We start from the raw sequence: 18,766 nt of genomic DNA on the forward strand, positions 1-18,766 counted from the left end.
TACCAACACTGAAAAACAAAAAAAACATAAAGAAGACTTTCTTCATTCGCCCAAAGATCTCCGTATGGACAAATCCTACCAACATTGAAAAACAAAAAAAACATAAAAAAGACTTTCTTCGTTTAGTATCGCGCAAAAATCTCCGTATGGACAGATCCTACCAACATTAAAAAGCAAAAAAAACATAAAGAAGACTTTCTTCATTCGCCCAAAGATCTCCGTATAAACAGATCCTACCAACATTGAAAAACAAGAAAAAAACATAAAGAAGACTTTCTTCGTTTCGTCCAAAGATCTCCGTATCGACAGATCGTGCCAACATTGGATAACAAAAATAAAGAAGCGTGCTCGGAGAAAGAAGAGGAACACGAGGAAGAGGTGGAAGAGGCTGTGGCGCGCAGGAGAGGAGAGCAGGGGAGGGTGAGGGGGAGAGGAGGAGAGAGGCAAGAGGCGGAGGAGCAGGAGAGAGCAAAAGAGCTCGGAACCGCGTTGATCACGTAACCGCGGGAATAAGGGATAAAGCGCACAAACGTCATTGCCTCGGGCCCCGTTTCCATGGTTACCGTGAACTCAATATCCGCGACGCCCGGGGGTAGTATGGGCCGCGGGCTGTCATCCCTCGAACCTGCCGAGCGAAGCGCCCGACGCTCCGTTTCGACCCTCCCTCCCTTCCACCCGAGCTCATCCCCACCTCTCATACTCTCTTTCTTTCTCTCTCGTTCACCGTACCTCGTTCGCTCGCTCTTCGCACTTTTCTACTTTTCTACCTTATTGTTTCCGTCATATTCCTCATGACCGTCTCATTCTTTCCGCAACCCCCTTCTCGCCCGATAATTCTCTCCTTTTCTCTTTCATAAGATCTCCGAACACCCCCTCCCCTCCTCGTTCCTCTTCTCCAACGTCCCCGGTTCCGTGGTTCCTTCGTTTTTCGCGGCCACCCGTTTTCTCGCGCCCTCCACGGGTTTTCCGTCTTCTTCGTCCGTTTCCTCCTCTCTCTCTCTCTCTCTAGCGAGCTCTCCTAGTCACTGAACCCTCTGTCCTCGTCTCGCTCCCTATTGGACATTTTATCAGCCGCCTCTCGACGCGTTCTCCGTCTCTGTCGAGCGCCAGGCTTGATTATATTCCATTTCTGGATCGCCCGGGGGCCGCCTCGGTCCCATGTCCTTCAATACACGACACCGGGCGAAGTAGCCTTTGGCGTCAAGGAAGACGGGCTTGAAATTTCGAGGATACCCCGGGACTGGCGGCGCTACTATTGTCTGCGCCTCATCGGAGACTCGATGAGCGAAATTTTTTTTTTTTTTTTCTTGTCTTTTTTTACGCGCCCGCGCGATACCACCGTCCGCCCTGGCGCCCGGGATTCACCGAAAATCTCGCTACACGGAGTAGTTTCAAAAGCAAAAGTCGAAACAAAATATTCACCGGTTCGGAGAACAAAGTTACGCGATGTCCAGAGATCGTCGCGAGTAAACTCCGTCTTCGTCGATCCATCGAGAAATCATCGTGGAACAAGTGTTGAGGATCGCCCACGGGGAATCCCCCAAATTGTTTGGCCGATCCTCGTCAACGTATTTTACTCGCGAGACCGATGAAACGAGCGTCCAGAGAATTTATAGATCGAATGCACTTTATCGAGACACTGTGAAGTGTACAAACAATCGAAGTTACTCGAACGTTAACAATGGAACGATGATAAGAACCGTGTTACCGGATCGGTTTGTACTTACACAGAGTCGATCTCGAGTAAGCCAGGGAATCAACACGGATCGGTTACAATCTTTGCTCTCTCGAGAGGTTTCGAGCTCTCTCGAGGAGAGATTGCTTGTCAGCAATCGGCTACTGACCTGATAAAGTAATTGCAACGCGAATTGTCACGTGATTTGCAATACGCTAGAAACTTGCGTACATGTTCAACAATCGATGGAAGAATAAGGGAAGGTGTCTTTGGTCGCGAATCTCAGCTTGAACACATTCTGCACTAACGTGTAACTCTAACGATGACTTTCTCGAAGATTGGTTAAACATTTAGGTAAAAACGTGTGTTAGCGTGCCCGCGTGAGAAATGATTTTGGTTGGGTATCAGTCAATAAAACGTGCCGACCCTGTTTCGAGGCCCTCGTCAAAATGATTTATTGAAGTAAATACAACAAAGAATAAAATTACCTCAACAACGAACTTAAAATTATTGTGGTGCGCGATAAAAAAAAAGAAGAGAAGTTCAAGACGGAACTTACTTGCTAAATGCATAAACCGTAGAAAATAAACACAGAAAGTTTGCCATAAATTCTTGAAAAAGTTGTACAGTGAAAAAAATATTAATCGAATCGCTAAAGTGATTTTCTTGTTATTTGCACGAAACGAGTGGTGTCCGGAATTTCAGCTCTGTTTTCAATATTGAATTCAACGGTGTTATTTCTCAATTAAATTATTGAATTTTTGTCAACGGTATTAAACACCGCGTTCTGTATTATAATTGCGAAGAAAGGAATGTAAATAATTCAAACAATCGCGCGCACTCACACGCACATACAGAGAGAGAGAGAGAGAGAGAGAGAGAGAGAGAGAGAGAGAGAGAGAGAGAGAGAGAGAAATATGGAATCGAAAGATTGCTTTAGCAGTTGATTGAACCAACATGACTCACAGAGAAAAACGTTGCTTTATTTTTATGATCCCGATAACATTCTAATCTTGTAGCACTTTGCTACTCAAGTAGATAGTCGAAGAATTTCTTTAAATAGAACATTGTATTTTTCCAAGTGCCACCTGGAACGGTAACTTAAATGACATAATCGCAGAAAAATATATCGTTCAAGATGCTAGTATTGGATAATCGATTATTTGAATCGTATTTTTCTTCCTATTTCAAGTGTATATCGCAATCGAACGATTGCCCGCGGAGATACGTGCATTATATAAATTATGCAAATATTACCGAAGTGGAAATTTATTAGCAAAATGAAAAAGCAAGCGTCGATTCGGCTTGAAAACTTGAAAATTGCAAATGACAAAAGACATTACGAGAATTGAAAACATTGTATCGTGAATTTTTGTTGAAGATCTATCGTCTACTTTATAAATAATTATTACGTATAAATAGGAATAGATGTACTGTACATATACAGATATTTATAGCAATTATGGAAATACGAGACAAAACCGATACAAAAGGGAATAATATTTAGTCAGATATTACTTTCAGCATCTTTATCGTTTAATTTTGTAAATACACTAACAGCCCGACACTTTGTAGATTTTATAGTTTCGCGATGAGGATTATACCTAAATATCGAACTACAAAGAAAACGAACGAAAATTTTTCATTGTCAAAAGAAACCAATACGTGTCGCAGGATACCCGCATTTTTTTTGTTTGTTTTTTTTTTCAACAAAAAAGAACATAAGAAGCCTAAGAATAAAAAATTCGGGCTATTCTTTGGTGAATCTTAATCTTGTGTTTTATTATTTCTCGGTTACGGCTTATCCAATTACAATTTGTAAAAATATCATACTGTACCAAAACTGCTATGTACCTTTAGTTTTGTTTGTTTTTTTTTTTTTCTTTACATTCCTCTATTTATATTTATATTAATAATTCCACCTAGTGGCAGTAAGGAGAACGTTATAATCTAACTTCGAAAACTTGCATTTTTTTCTTCGAGCTCTCGTAAAAAAATGATTACGATGATGCGATTCATCATCAATGCAAAGAGGAACACGCAGCTAAGTAAAAATTTCCTTACATGTGAAGTGCGCGGCAAAAAGTATGGTACAAGTAATGGTATGTGCGCCTTTCAGACGATGAAAGTATACGGCTACTAAAACCGAATTATTTACATTATATTCCGATAATTTTGCTTCAACGATCCGCAGTTTCCTTTTTTTTTCTATTTTTTTTTTTTTTGTTTCCTTTTAATTTCAGGCTCTTCTCCTAATTCAAACTTATATCAATTGTATTATATAAAAAGGCAATCGCTTCTTGGTGCACGCAATAACAAATAGAATTATAGCTGAGATCAATATTGCAATATACCATTGCACCTATTACTTTTTAAATAATTTCCTTTTTGTACTGATACGCTTCGCAATTAATCGGCGCTACAGATATTCAAAGATAAGTTCAGTTCAACTTAATTTTTTTTTTTTTCTTTTTTTCTTTTTTTTACATATTTCGTCAGTCTTGTGCGCGTATTGTATTTTAATCGTTATATTGAACCGTTGAAGCAATTACGTTTCACGTAATTGTAACTGAAACGTTACGTAGATTCGCATTTTGTTTCTCTCATTATTTACACTAGAAGACTCACAGGTGTACGTGCCTTTGTAATATTCGTGAACGCCGGTCAGGAAATGTATCATCGTGCTCTCCAGCGAATACGGAAGCACGAAAATCATCTAGAGAACAACGGTTAATCCAGATTATCAGGAATACACTTTAGACTTTCTAAAATTCTCATTTACAATGGATAATCTGAAGTAACCCTTTCTAGCCGACTACTAAGAAAAATAAATAGTATACCTCGTACGTTATCATTCTGGAACTTCGATCGAACTACGTCAGCATAATAGAAAAAAATTCTATTCATTGCCTCTCAACAGTTTATATTACAGACTATAAAAATCGATAATCATGACTCTTCCTTTACCAGTATCGCGTAAGATAATTAAAGTATTCGAGTGGAATCAAAAATTCGATTTCTATATTCGTATCTAAATTAATAAGAATGAACGCAACTCATTCAAGATTCGATAAAAATTGAAGCTGTTACAACGTGGACTGCTTGTGAACAGTCTAAATTGATGTTGCGCTAAGGATCAAATCTAAACGCAATAAACGATACATACGCATACTTAGCTACTCAAATATATGTAAATCAATAACTCCGTTGCATTGATAGGCATATACATGATTTTCATAATTTTGCACGAAAAATTTCTGTCGGACACGCGTAATATGAAAACGCTCATGTAATGAGCAAGTTAGGAAAGATCGATATCTTTTCAATTATTATTCTGTACGATAATAGGCACCCACGTACATCTGCAGCAAATTCTTTTACATTATAAATCAGGTACACGCTTTGAATTCTTTTTTTTTTCTTCAATCGATTATACGCGAAGCACACTTTTCTCTGAACATTAGCAAAAAACTGCACCAATTCCGAAGAGGAAATATAAATAATTAAATTAACATCAATCGAAAAAATATCCGTAATTCTTACTTTTGTAAATATTTCTTTAATAAAAAACGTAACAGCTAATTCTTTTATAAACACTGAAAATGTAGATTACAACATAATATACTGATAACAATTCCATCTTGTGGTGGAGAGTAGCTATATTTTGTTGTACCAACATTGAAATTATCACTATTTAGTATTTTTATGTGTAAGGTATTGTACAAATTATTCCATACTTTTTGGACAGTGTGCTCTCACGGTATATTATTACATTACAATTTGCAAAAATACGGTATTTACTATTATAACAAAACCTGCACTCTTTACACTAGCGCTACAGTGTCCAAAAGTATAGGTCAAGTGTTACAATGCAGCGGGCATATACATAAATGACAATGTACACTCATTCATTCTGCATACATGCACGCACCATATAACAACAATTATATATGGCCACACGACATCCTTGCCATAAACAGACTACCCAAGACTGAACATCAGGCATGTGCTCATACACATTGCTCTTTCTCAATGATGTAATTTTGTGTTGAAAAATAAAGAACAATCTATTATATTACATTTAAAAAACTTTCAGTCATTTACAGTAGGGAAGCTTATCGACATGGTAGAAATAATCTTATTTTGAATGTATGTGGAATCCCGATGTGATTCGCAATGAACTTCATTGTATGCAACTTATGAAACACTGTACAGTGCAACGTACACTAACGTTACATGATCCATCAAAGTCCATTGAGGCCAGCTCACACAAGACCATGTAGGTAGGGCGCCAGATATCGGGCGGGTCACTCAAGTTCCTGCCCTTCACAGAACATCACTTCAAGTACGATTTATACAACATCGTGCTCCTACACGTTTCTTTCTCTTGTTCAAGAAGGAACAATAAGTCTCTGAAATTCACCCTCTTCAACCGTGGTCTCATTGGCATTTGTCTGTTAATTCCCGTTGCCGAAGCATTCAAACCGGAATTACTTCCTGGACTACTGGCAGACCCTCCTACGTCAAGTTTAGGCTTTTTACGTGGACCTATCGCTTGTAAAGCTGTCAAGTTAGCTTCTCTTTGCCTTAATTCTTCCATTTCCGCTCGTTGCATCTAGAAAATTTCATACGTTATAATTATCTCTACTTATACACCAGAATATTTTTTATTCGTAAATTTACAAAAATACCTCTTTAGCTTTCGCTTTAAGTTTAGCTTGTTCAGGATCTTCTGTTTTCGCACGACTTTTTGCAGCGCGTAAAAGTAACTCTCTTTCTTGTTCTTCGTGTCTTCTACGTTCAACTTTGTCCAAATCTTCCAAAAATTTTAACTGTGCCCTAACATCCTGCGTTACTTCATAACGCGGATCCACCTATAAGGAATACATACAATTCGTTTCAAAAATATTCAACCTATAACTTTATTTAAAAAATATATCTCGAATGAAACCTTTAAACTTTACCTTTATCAAATCTATCCTGTGTTCGGCAATCACTGCTAATTTTTCTACTAAATTCTTTAACCTTTCTTGCGCAGCATGTGAAATTAACGCCGCAACTTCTTGATTAGGTTCTTCCAATCCATAATTAGAAACTAAAAGGTAATCGTATGTAATATAAATTCAATACTTGTGCAACATATTATATATTTAAATTAAAAAGTTAATATAAATAATCACCAATTTGTTTAATCCTTTGTTGTAATGGTGTCATATGTAAAAATACTTCATCTTTACAAGATCTTATTTGCGTCCCAACAAATTCTGTTGAACCAAGAATCCTTTGAGATTCTTCTGCAAGATTGACACCACCCATAGCTGCGACATCATTAATATCATCATCTCCCCTATTTAAGAAAAAAAAATATATATATACATATACTTTTTAATTTGCTTTAAGATTTTTAAAAAATTATAGCATCTATAAAGTATGACTATTCGTTATCGTGCCTACAAATAATTACTTACGTGTATCCTGCAGATGAAAATGTCTTTTTTTCTTTTTCTTTAGTAGTTGGCTTTGGAACAAAAGAAGGCACTACGGCTTTATTAACAGTAGTGGTTGTGTTAACTGTTTTGCCTTGTGTTGTAGTTGTAACTGTTTTAACAACAGTTGTGGTAACAGGTGGTTTTTGGACCGTAGGGGCAGTAGGTCGAATTCCACTTACTGCTACTGTTGACTTAACAGTATATGCTGTAGGACTACGAACTACTGTTGTGACAGGTCGTATCTAAAAAAAAAAAAAGTACTATCTCTTGTAATTTATTCCATAAACAAAAGAAAAAAAAATAGAAAACAACTACAAATTACTGTTCTACCCTCGCTAATTACAACCCAAAAACTATCAAATACTGATTGTTAAAAATTAAAATATTAGTCTTTTATTTTAGTGAAACTATATTACAAGGATTATTTTAATGTAAGTATATTCAAAATATAAAAACTGAAATAATTTCAATATCTTACCAGCCTTTGCTGAACTGGCTGAGTAGGTCGAGGGACTGTAGTTGTAGCTGCAGGTATTGGAGTCATTACTCTTATTTGAGTAGTAGCAGTAACTGCAGTTACAGGGATTGTTGCTGCTGTCACAGCAACAGTTGGTCTAAGCTGATTCTGCTACATTATATTATTAAATACATTATGAGATACATAGCAAGTATACGTACAACATACAATAAACGGGAAAAGCAAAAATAAAGCAGCAACTCTATTTTTAACTACTTTTTGTAACAAATTACTTATTACATTATGCAATACAATATGCAACTTTTTAATTTAGGTATTGGAAATTTATCCTTACCTGTGTAACTACAGGAGTGGTAGATGTTACAGGAAAAACAACATTGGCTGGAGGTGGTTTTATGCCTTCTATAACTAATTCTTTTGTAACAAGGGATTGCCGTAAAAGTGGCAAACTCTTTTTGAGGAATCCAATCAGGCATGGTTGAGGTGATGCATTCAATAATCTTTCGAGTCTATCACAGAACTCTTCAGGTTCGACTTTAGTATCAATTAATTCTTGTATCAAAGTTCGAACATTTCGTTCCACTGCTTTAGGTTCTCGACTAGACAACTCTAATAAGTTTGCTAAAAATTTACGGCACTTTTCTTTGGTATTATCTGTAGTTTGACGCTAAAAATAAAAAACACATAAAAATTATATTTGTACATAGTATTAGCAATGTCTTGCAAATTTTAAATTAATAGCCATTAAAATGTACAGAGTACTATGTAAAATTCATAACACTTTATACAAAATTGTTAATTCTGTTAATTAAATTATATGTAATACATACAGGTGTTGGTGTCTGAACTGTCTGAACAGTCGTAACAGGTGGGGTAGGTGTAGTTGTAGCAGCAGCAGTTACTGTCACTGGAGTTGTAGTCGCTGTTGTGATAGTTGCAGCCACAGTCTGTTTCAATAAATAAGAACAAATGTTATAACACTTTTTAAGTTTTAGATTACTTGAAAGATTTTTAGTCGATACACTATTGAAAAAGAAAACAAGGAGTGTAGTTTATTCCAAAATTCTTTTAGATTTACAAAACTGCAATATCACTCAAAATTAAAAGCATTTTGCAGCATTGCTAAAAATAAAATAGAACTACATATTTATACTATAACATAACAATAACAATTTTATTTATGCCATGCTTTCATGTTTGAAATACATATCTCTATGTTTTATGTTTTATATTTCTGATAGTCTATTGCAATAATCTTCTCAAAGAATGATAATCTTCTTTTCAATAAGTATTTTCTTATGACAAAAATTAAATACTAGTTTTATTATATAAAGTTCTTTACTAAATAAACAAAACATTATTTACAAATGTAATTAGAGACTGAAGAAAATTGTTCAATGTTCTGAAGCTCAGTATTACTAAGAAAACATCAAGAAATATAATAAACTTATTTCCCACATGCATTTTTATATTAAATATTTATGAAAATATTCACATTATCATATATTTTATATATTTCTTCATTACTACAGTCCTGCTAATAAATATGCCTTTTCTACATATGCCATTTTTATACACATGCTGAACTTCAGATTCGTCAAACATAAAATTTAAATGTTAACTATTTTTGCAACCAATTTCAATATTTCAAAATGAACAGACATAATTATGCTGGTTTGATTCAATAGTTAATTATACCATACATTGAAGACGCACTTGTACCTTGTACAGACTCATAATTCTTTTTATTTCAAATTAGTTTTCAATTATTTATTATTAATTATTTATCATCTTTATTATACTTCATTACGTAAGAATTGAAGTATTTATTTATTTTGTAACAGAGAAGTTTCATACAAAACTAATAATTTGTACATTAAATTATTAAAATACAAATTTTTTATAAGAAGCTAGTAGAAAATTAGTACGTGAAAGATAATATTCTCCATAGTTAATTGCTTTCAGGCTATTTCATATGAATACCCTTCTGATTCAATAATGTTTAAAAATGTTGTAAATTTACACAATGATTTTCAAAATATTAAAATACTAAAAGTTTACATTTGTAAAAAAATACGAAATAAGTTTTATTATTTTAATTTATATGTATTCAAACTCAATCATTGTTTTGTCAAATATTACTCCATAATACCCTTAACCAATGTAACATGCAGTATGTATATATATATATATATGTATATATATATATGATAAAGGCATTGATTTTAATAAAACAATTGCACTTTTTAAAAACTTAGAAATTCTACAATAAAAAGGCATCCCAGCAAATAAGCCAATAAGAAAACAAAACTCTTTATATACTACAGAAAACCTCTCAGCCATTTATGGGAACTGAAAGTTTAGTATTAAGTACAAAAATTTGTATGAATCCTTGAGTCAATTGTAAAGTAATAGAAAATTTTATTCTTACATATGTCAAGATGATGTTTATGCAACAAACAATATACATTAAAGGTGTTTAAAAAACGAAAAAGAAATTTAGATGTGATAAAAGTGTTATAATTCAAAGAAAATTCAATAAGACTGAAACATCATAAATTAATACAGAACAAAAGAATATAAACATAATACATAGCCTTACCAATAACACCATTCCAACTAATGTCACAAACTAAAAGTCTACTACAGCACTACATCGAGTCTTGTAAGAGGTATAAGAGTGCGTCACCTGAACCGTTTTTCTTAAGGTGGCGAGTGGTGGACCAGTGAACTGTGTGTTCAGCCTACTTACAGCCGGCACTGAGGCTAAGCGGTAGGTAGTGCCTGGGGATGGTGCAGCAACCACTGCATTTCCTGCTATACTATTTGGTGTTACTGCAGTACCAGCAGGAGTACCTGCAGTTGGAGGTGGTCCTACCCTTATTAACTGATACTGTCCAGTTTCTGTTTTTAATAATATATGACCCTGAGTTCCAGGTTGAAGACCATGAAGTGTTTGTAATGTTATCTAAAAATTAAAAGATTAATATTTTAATAATATTCTATAATACAAAAATTTAAAAAGAATAAAAACTATATATGATGAATTCACATGAAAAAAATGTTTTCAATAATATGTTATTACACTTAAGTAAAATATATTAAAATGCAAAATTTATATAAATTAATGGTATGATCTTCAGATGTACATCTACACTTGTTTACAAATTATAAATATCTTACCCCTGGAGCTCCAGGTCTTGTTCCAATCATGTGTTGACCAATTACTACTCTAGATGCAACTTGTTTTCCTGCTTGCTGTCCTGCCACTGGTGTGCCAGGACGCATTGCGTTCACATTAAGAATTTGCACATTGCTGGGCACTATCGTAGATGTAACCCCAGCCTTACCCTGTAGCGCTGTGCTGACGGCATTGCCAGCCACAGAAACAGGAACAGACATTGGAACGGAAACCATGCCACTGGGTGCTACACTAGTCTTTATCACTAAAGCTGTACCTGTTGGCTTATTTACACTAGCCACTGTTTGACTACCCGTTTCACTAACGGAGCTAACATTAGTAACAACATTTGATGTTGTCTGTAACACTGCTTGGGATGTTAATCCCAAAGTACCATTGGCTAGCTGTCCAACAGTTTGTGCAGGAAAGGAAAGTTTATTATTGACATTTGCTACCCCCGTAGTTGCTATTACCTGACCAACGGTTGGATAAATAATCTTGACAGGCTCATGTGATTTAGTAAGGCTTGGTATATGTGTTGTTTGATTACTGGTCACCTGGTTTGTAGTAACTTGATTGATATAAGCAGCAGGGGGGACTGCTGATTGTGTATGCTGTTGCTGCTGTTGTGTGGTAACCTGTGGCGCCACTGTGTTTGAGGTAACCACGTTTACTGGGAGAAGAGTGCTCGTGGTAATGGACTTCGTAACTTCTTGAGTCATCAGACTATTTACTGTAGTAGCACCGCCACCGTTTGAAACCCCATGTTTCTGTGGCTGTACCGCGTTGATGGTGCCCCCGTTGGAAATACCACTGTTCACCTGATGATTCTGCTGGCTGACTGACGCAGAACTTGCTTGATGACCAGAGACAGCCGGCGTCGATGTTACCAGTTGCGTCTCAAGGGAGCCCACTATCGCGTTCACTGCGGATTCATCGACGTCCGTGCTCAGAGCTTCCTCCAGAAACTTAGCTGACGCCATTTTCTTCCAAGCTCCAACTGTAAACTGATCTGCGCATGCGCCTGTCGCAAATTGTTCCCATGGTGCATTGCCCCCCCCCCCTAGCGCAGCTGAAAATTATACGCGGCCTTTCTTCTGTTTACCATCCGGCGGTACTCAAATTGATTAATATTTCTCACCATTGTGAAAAATCGGATTAATCCCTTTTCGTTTGAGTGACGAATTACCATGTTCTCTACCTTCAAAGTATCAAAAAGACGATTATCGCCATATTACGTACAATGTCGATCATTTATGTTATGGCTGTCAATACTCGACATGCAAACACGTCACCCGCCAAAATGGCTATCTTCCAAACTGTAGATTCGTACACGATTTGTTTCTTTGATAACGATATCATATTGGCATATAATTCGAAAAATTATAAAAAATTTATAAAAATTTTAAATCCCTGAGAGCTCTATACATTTACTTCCTTTAAGTATACCGTTAGTAACAGTTGCTTTAAACATACGTATTCCGTAATCAATCGTTTCCGACCACTTATGTTCATCTCGTGTTCCGCAATGCTTCGTAATTTTAACATATCAAAATTGTGAACTAGACTTAACGATTTACAATCAAGTGATCCAACGCCCTCTACATAAAACGGATGCTAAAAGCTGAATCATGTATCCGTTAGTAGCGTATCTTGATATACCGTATACTTAATGTAATACCAGACATTTAAATTTTCGCACAAAATTTTCATATTTATTATATATGATAAAAGTATATTCCTTTGAAAAAATTAAATTGTAGTAGGTATTACATCTAACAATAGAAATTAAATATTCTGCAATACTCATACAGTTTTTTGTATTTTTAACATAATTCTTTTTGTTTTCATACTATGTACATTCTTTTTAACTCTCGTTAAACAACTTATACATTAAATTGTTGTATTTTACACAGTATAACGCACGACAGTCGTCAGTATTTTATTAAAGTATTTATACATCACATTTGTAGTCGGAATGTGAAATTTTTACACGATATGTGTCGACTAATTCCAGTTAACCTAAAAACGAGATTCCAATATCCTGTTCGCGTTCTAATCTTGTCAAGTTTCTTATTCTACTTTTAAAATGTATTAGACACGTTTTAGTGTTGCATATTCACTTATTATTAAATTATATTCAATGTTACATTTTGGATAGTCGTCACCCTATTATTTAAAAATTCCGTCTGTTTGTCCGTAAAACTGATCATGTCCGCATATGTACATAGAATTTCATAAAAATGATTCATAGCATCGTTCAAGTTAAACATAATTTTGTTCAAGAGGTTATTATATTTTTCAAAGATTGTGCAAAACTTGAAGCGATATAAATAATTATATAAATGTGAAACACACTGAGTCAATATATTATAAAATATGAAACTATATTTTTTTTTATGGCATTGGCGACCAATGAGGCCAAGTTTTAATGACACTATACAAAGCATCTCCTGGACTTAATGTCCGAGATATTTGTCGGTGCCCTAATAACTTATAATCAGGTGCAATTTTACCACCTTCAACGCCCAATTCAATGAGTCGTTGCGCAGCGAACAGTTGATTTTTTGGTGGTTTAACGGAGTTAAATGTACCGATAAAAGAAATACCTATGCTTCTATTATTGAATCCAAAGGCATGAGCGCCTATGTAATCCCAACTTCGACCAACATACGCAAGTCCGTCACCGCCGACAAGAAAATTATAACCGATGTCCAACCATTTTCGAGACTCAATGTGAAACGTCTGCGCAAATCGGACGTGCATTGTACATTCCGATTGTGTCGAACAGAAATCGGTAGCCGTGTGACTGATAATCACATACGGTACCGGATGTTTCAACTTTGGCAATGGCTCTGAAGGTGGTTGAGCACCCCATTCGTTTCGTTCAACGAAACGTACATTTTTCACGTTCACATCTGCAACTTAAATTTTACAAAGCAATATAATTTGAGAAAGTAAAGCCGAAATTGTATTAATATTTTATCGTACATATATATATATATATATATATATATGTGTGTGTACATTATACATTGTAAACTTATTAAAAAATATATCAATATTCCGGGTATTTACGAAAACATGATTTGATACCTGGTATTTCTGGAAAAACAGGTGTCGATGGAGTGGTAGCATTACTCACAATGTAGACGCAAATGCCGATCATAGTGCTCACAAAAATTAAGATTAATACGCACAACATCGTTGCGCATCTTCGGGTCCACAACCATTTTATTACTGAAATGATATGAAGGATAGTTGTAATAAATATATAAAATGCTATAGTTTTATCATTGGCACCATTCATTGTTACGATTAAATTATCAAACACGCAATGACTGCCTACCAGTGATACGTATAATCGTAAAAACTCGAACAATATGTAAAATTTGTTATTACGAGAAAAAAAAAGTATCAACGCTCTTTTAAACTCAGAATAGAAATACGTAATAAAATAATAATATTCGTATAAAGTTGCTTAAGATGTATTGAAACTTCTATACATTTTTGTAATTTTATCTATCTAAGATTTGATATGTACAATGAAATCAATTTTTAATTCATTATCTTACGGTATCAGTAAAAGAATGAATTTATGAAAAAATGAGGACAAGTAAACGCTTTGTACAATTGTTTTATAAATCAACGACACAAAGATAAACCACGATATTACCTACCGTAATTTCCTGGATTATTATCGATTCATCTATTAACCTCGAAAAGATAAAATCCATGGTATTGCAGAAGCTTGTGGATTTGATAAAAGACTTTTAATTAATAAAAATCTGCGGATTCTACATTCACGAGTCCAGCAATGACCGAATTAGATAAAATATTTTAACTCAAATTCTATAGGCTGTCAAAGTGCCATTGATAAGATCTGTAGTATTGATTTATTCTTAATCGTTTCACATTTATGTACAGAATGCCCCATTAAAAATAGACCACCTTAATATATTTGTTATTTTAAATAATAGAAAGAAGCATTGCTTATAAAATTTGTTTGACTTCGATATATTCTCCAGAATAAACAACATAAATAATGAAGTGTATAATATTTAATAGATACATTATTTTATATTTTAAAATATATTTAATGGAATACAAAATATTATTTAAATAATATAATTAAAAAAGAAACATTTACTCAAAATAAATACACGTGCGTCGTGTTTAGATTTACAAATTTCTATGTTTCAATAATTTTTACTTTATTTTATTCCTATCGAAACACAATACTTGAGAAATAATCGATCGATGAATTAATCTGGCATTTGTAACGATAGAGCATATATTGTAGCATTCTACAGGCATGCAATTAGATAACTACAGTATCTATACATTAATCGAGATAAAAATTAGGTGCTAACAATTACTCTCTGTAACTATAGTTGACGTAAATTCATGTGCAACTTGATCTCTCTTCGTAGATAACAATGAACTTAATTTCAAAGAACCAACAAGCTTCGTCTAAATCTAATTTTCCCAATTCTACGTATCACCTCAATCGGGTTCATATCCCCGCAGAGGAAGACGTTTACTGGTCCTCGTAAAATCTTTCTACGACGGTCTGTAATAAAATATATATTCGTGCAACGTTCTTGTAATAATCACCTTTGTCAAAGGCAGAACTCTGAGACAAAATTGGTCTATTGGCGGGCAAATCTCCGTTAGCGGTCGACAAATCAGTTGCGTTGGTATTCAAGACTTGACCGGCAACACTTGTGACTGTGTCCAGCTCTTTTATCACGGCTGGGTTTGTGTAAACGAACTGCTTGATTGTCACCGGGCCTTTATAAAAGGTTTTGTTACCAAGATGCACATTAGTCGAATTCTTTACACGCACATCACCGAAGTTCGAGGTATCGGCATTGGGCAGCACCACATTGCCATCCGCGGTGGTTATCTGCTGATGGTGCTGAAAAACCGCCGGCACAGGTAAATCGGGTATCCAATTTCCTTCCTCGAGATCCGTCTCGTCTTCATCCTCGTCCTCGTCCTCATCTTCGTCCTCTATGTCACTGCACTGCGTAGAGGAACCGACCAGGCTGCCATTTTCAACGGCGACAACTGCGGTGTCCTTGAGATGATGTACAATCTCGCCACGACAGTTTCCGGCTTCGTGGTTTTCAATGGCAGTGATACAGTTAGCCTGATCTTGATCCTTCTGACATCGGTTCCCGTCCGGTACTGTTTGCTGATACTGTTGCACCAATGTCACCATACCCGTGCACTACACGAACAAGAACGTTTCCTTGCTACTGTTTGTTCCGAAATTTGAATCGTGATTGCTCGTAATGAATCGATAAACGTGATTGTACGCTTTCACCGATACGCATGATGAGGTATAAACCATCGATGATCAAGAAAAATACTTTATCCTGTTTCAGAGAGAAAATCGATTCAACGAGATGACAAGATGTTTGCGAAAATTTCCGGTGCGTGAAACTTCATCAACAATGAGCCGAATCGCGAGATTCAAATAATGACGATAACGTTTGACATCGTTAAACGTAACGTAATGCGAGATTTAATAACGTACACGTTAACCGATACAAATTTTGGTAGGTATTTAGATCGAGATAAGGTAATCGGGCCTATTAGGTCAATGTTTCTTGTTAACGGTTCATAAACTAAGGTTTATACAGTTACGTGCAATCTATACTTGTGAATTCTAGGACACTGCGTATTGTTTCGCGTAATTTGCATATGTTGTGCTCATGAATGCAAAGTCGTAAACATTTGCATAGACAACTACCCTCTTATAAAATACATTGAACTTAAAATCATCGAGAAACGAATCGTTTGAATTTGCAATTGTTTGTGGAATAAAAAACTTTTATGCTCGATTTATAAGATATAATAATAATACTGTACCTATATGTGATGTTTCGGTGTTTTATTTTCTAAACGAAAACGCTAACAGTTCGTTAAATTCTATCGTGCTATATTCGTAAACGATTTAGAAAAAAAATTCTAGGAACACATTAGCATCGATTAAGTCGATAGTTACGTTTAGAAAGTCTCAAAACAGGTCATCGCATCATAATGTTAATTCCGGTTTCTGAATGATCGTGAAATTCGTGAACTCATGATTGTTCAAAATTGTCTTTTATCGTTTATAATGTTTCACCGATCGCCATTTGTTTTCAACAACTGCTTTAACAAAAACTCAGTCCGTTATAACTTGTCATTATCGAGATAAAACCGATTACGATTTTTCTTTGCTCGGATAATCTATCGTTTTATTTGGAGCATCGTCTCGCGTGTTAATTGTGCAATTGCGGACAAAGTTCATCGTATATTACGAAATTGATGCAATTACGGAGTACCAAATATGATAAGACGAAAGAATCCCGAGCTCTCTCTACAGTGAAAGCGTACCTATCGGAAGTTACAATGAAGACGATACCTGCTACAGATGGTGTTTATACACGATAATTACAGCGATGATAAGGTTGAAAAAAAGATGCAACGGTGGTGGGAAATGATAAAACTGACTCCGACTTGTACTGGTCATTTTCTCTTTGTTTTCTTTTTTTTTTTATGTACTCGCGGAGCAGCTGAAAATTAATTACCTCGAACAAATCATCGTTTTTGTTGTCTACGATCACTTTGCCAGCGTTTGTTCAACACCAGTTTTTACGACAACATGGCGTCTTTTTAGATGAGTTTCCTATGTCAGTGCTCGATAAGAATCGATCTCGGACCAACCTTCACAAAATTTCACGATTACCGAGCAAGTTGCACATATCGCGCGACACTTACACCACGATATATCGATCCTTCGATTATCTCGAAAACTCGTTTACAAGTTACGTATTAACGATCTCATCGCTATTCTACGACACTGTCGCGGACACTACGGCCGGTGACGCTACGCGTCTTCTGAAGGCTGCACAGCTGGAGCTAAAACTTCTACGCGACACGATTACTTAAGTCCCTCGGTAGTCGGCGATCCTCTTAGAAAAATATACCATGAGAATAGGAAAAAGTACAAGATGTCTGAACGTAAATTACAGTGTTCTATAACCGATTCGGTGAACGTAACATCTCGTGGTTTCGTTCACCAATATACCGTGTGTGGTCGTTTCGCAACTCTACGTCACTGCTTCGTGACGTGCGACGAGTTTCGCGAAGGACGCGACTGTCGCTAACACTACTCGTTGAAAGCAGAAATCTTCGGCACTCCTGATGCGTCACTCGAGTTAATTAAAAACAACCGGTCGCTCGTGGAAAGTCCACACCTGGTGTGAATTGGTGACGATTTCATGTGTAACTCGCCGTTTTACAACAAAAACAGAGATTGTAATAAATGAAAACTAAACCGTCGACGGTTCCGGATAACGCTCGGTGTCGATATTATCTTTCCGCTAATCGTCGCCGTGATGGACTGTCGACGCTTCGACGATCGAGCTGCGAAATCGCTTGCAACCCCACTCTGCATCTTTCTCTCTTCGCCTGAAGCTGGAAATTCTACTCGTACAATCGTACGTGCACACGACCATCGGATTAATTCGTATTGTAACCCTGATTACATAGAGCTTCAAGTTTGTTGCCGATGAGATTTCATATAAGGCTAGATGATGCGACGACGACGAACGATCCGTCACATTAATGTAGGCTTTTCCAAGTTTACTCTTACCAATGACAAAATCACATTCAAAATGAATTATTCTTGAAAATTTTTGTATCAATTGTTTTCTGGTCGATTAGTTTTATTTGTAAATTGATGCGCGCGTTAATTGGATTTCTTGTACGACGATGTTATATCTTCGTATTAGAAACGACGATTATTTCACGCTTCAAATTCACTGCAATATAGTAACACTTGCAACATTTATCGATGCTACAAATACAAGTACACGCAAACTGATAAGAGACATTCATGTCTCGTTGGAAAGTATCTGTCGAAATCATATATGCACATAAATCCATGA

At 35.7% G+C, this 18,766-nt stretch overlaps 2 protein-coding genes across 6 annotated transcripts; both read right to left on the reverse strand.

Moving 5' to 3' along the window:
* Positions 1 to 3,087: 3,087 nt before the first annotated feature.
* Positions 3,088 to 11,877, reverse strand: LOC143148555 (transcription initiation factor TFIID subunit 4). 3 transcript variants are annotated; one of them, XM_076314985.1, is made up of 10 exons: positions 10,826 to 11,877; positions 10,332 to 10,610; positions 8,473 to 8,589; positions 7,977 to 8,309; positions 7,643 to 7,789; positions 7,144 to 7,406; positions 6,856 to 7,022; positions 6,640 to 6,770; positions 6,367 to 6,549; positions 3,088 to 6,290 (listed from the first exon to the last, which is right to left on the reverse strand). In XM_076314985.1, the coding sequence occupies exons 1-10, from the start codon at positions 11,804 to 11,806 to the stop codon at positions 6,012 to 6,014; spliced, it is 2,880 nt and encodes a 959-aa protein (XP_076171100.1). In that variant the 5' UTR covers positions 11,807 to 11,877; the 3' UTR covers positions 3,088 to 6,011. The 3 variants fall into 3 exon arrangements, with proteins under 3 accessions (XP_076171100.1, XP_076171099.1, XP_076171101.1); XM_076314984.1 differs by having other exon boundaries at positions 3,109 to 6,290; positions 7,643 to 7,792; XM_076314986.1 differs by having other exon boundaries at positions 3,110 to 6,290; positions 7,643 to 7,792; positions 10,395 to 10,610.
* A 749-nt stretch (positions 11,878 to 12,626) lies between these two features.
* LOC143148557 (peptidoglycan-recognition protein LC) lies at positions 12,627 to 18,247 on the reverse strand. Of its 3 annotated transcripts, none has more exons than XM_076314991.1 (4): positions 17,405 to 18,247; positions 15,441 to 16,059; positions 13,920 to 14,063; positions 12,627 to 13,741 (listed from the first exon to the last, which is right to left on the reverse strand). In XM_076314991.1, the coding sequence occupies exons 2-4, from the start codon at positions 16,048 to 16,050 to the stop codon at positions 13,221 to 13,223; spliced, it is 1,275 nt and encodes a 424-aa protein (XP_076171106.1). In that variant the 5' UTR covers positions 16,051 to 16,059; positions 17,405 to 18,247; the 3' UTR covers positions 12,627 to 13,220. The 3 variants fall into 3 exon arrangements, with proteins under 3 accessions (XP_076171106.1, XP_076171104.1, XP_076171105.1); XM_076314989.1 differs by having other exon boundaries at positions 12,627 to 13,747; positions 17,405 to 18,245; XM_076314990.1 differs by lacking the exon at positions 17,405 to 18,247 and adding an exon at positions 16,704 to 17,392 and having other exon boundaries at positions 12,627 to 13,747.
* Positions 18,248 to 18,766: the final 519 nt, after the last annotated feature.

The sequence above is a fragment of the Ptiloglossa arizonensis genome, chromosome 6, assembly GCF_051014685.1.
Source record: "Ptiloglossa arizonensis isolate GNS036 chromosome 6, iyPtiAriz1_principal, whole genome shotgun sequence".
In the NCBI taxonomy this organism is placed as follows: Eukaryota; Metazoa; Arthropoda; class Insecta; order Hymenoptera; family Colletidae; genus Ptiloglossa; species Ptiloglossa arizonensis.

Bases quoted from the DNA above. Each gene is read 5' to 3' on its own strand.
- LOC143148557 (XM_076314989.1), bottom strand. From the start codon at position 16,050: ATGGTGACATTGGTGCAACAGTATCAGCAAACAGTACCGGACGGGAAC. The intron at 14,064-15,440 runs GTGATTATTACA...ATATCATTTCAG, and splicing joins GAGTTCTGCCTTTGACAAAG to TAATAAAATGGTTGTGGACC. The intron at 13,748-13,919 runs GTATCAAATCAT...GTAAAATTTAAG, and splicing joins TGTTTTTCCAGAAATACCAG to TTGCAGATGTGAACGTGAAA.
- LOC143148555 (XM_076314984.1), bottom strand. From the start codon at position 11,806: ATGGCGTCAGCTAAGTTTCTGGAGGAAGCTCTGAGCACGGACGTCGAT. The intron at 8,310-8,472 runs GTATGTATTACA...TTTTATTTTTAG, and splicing joins CAGTTCAGACACCAACACCT to CGTCAAACTACAGATAATAC. The intron at 6,771-6,855 runs GTGATTATTTAT...ATTACCTTTTAG, and splicing joins ACAAAGGATTAAACAAATTG to TTTCTAATTATGGATTGGAA.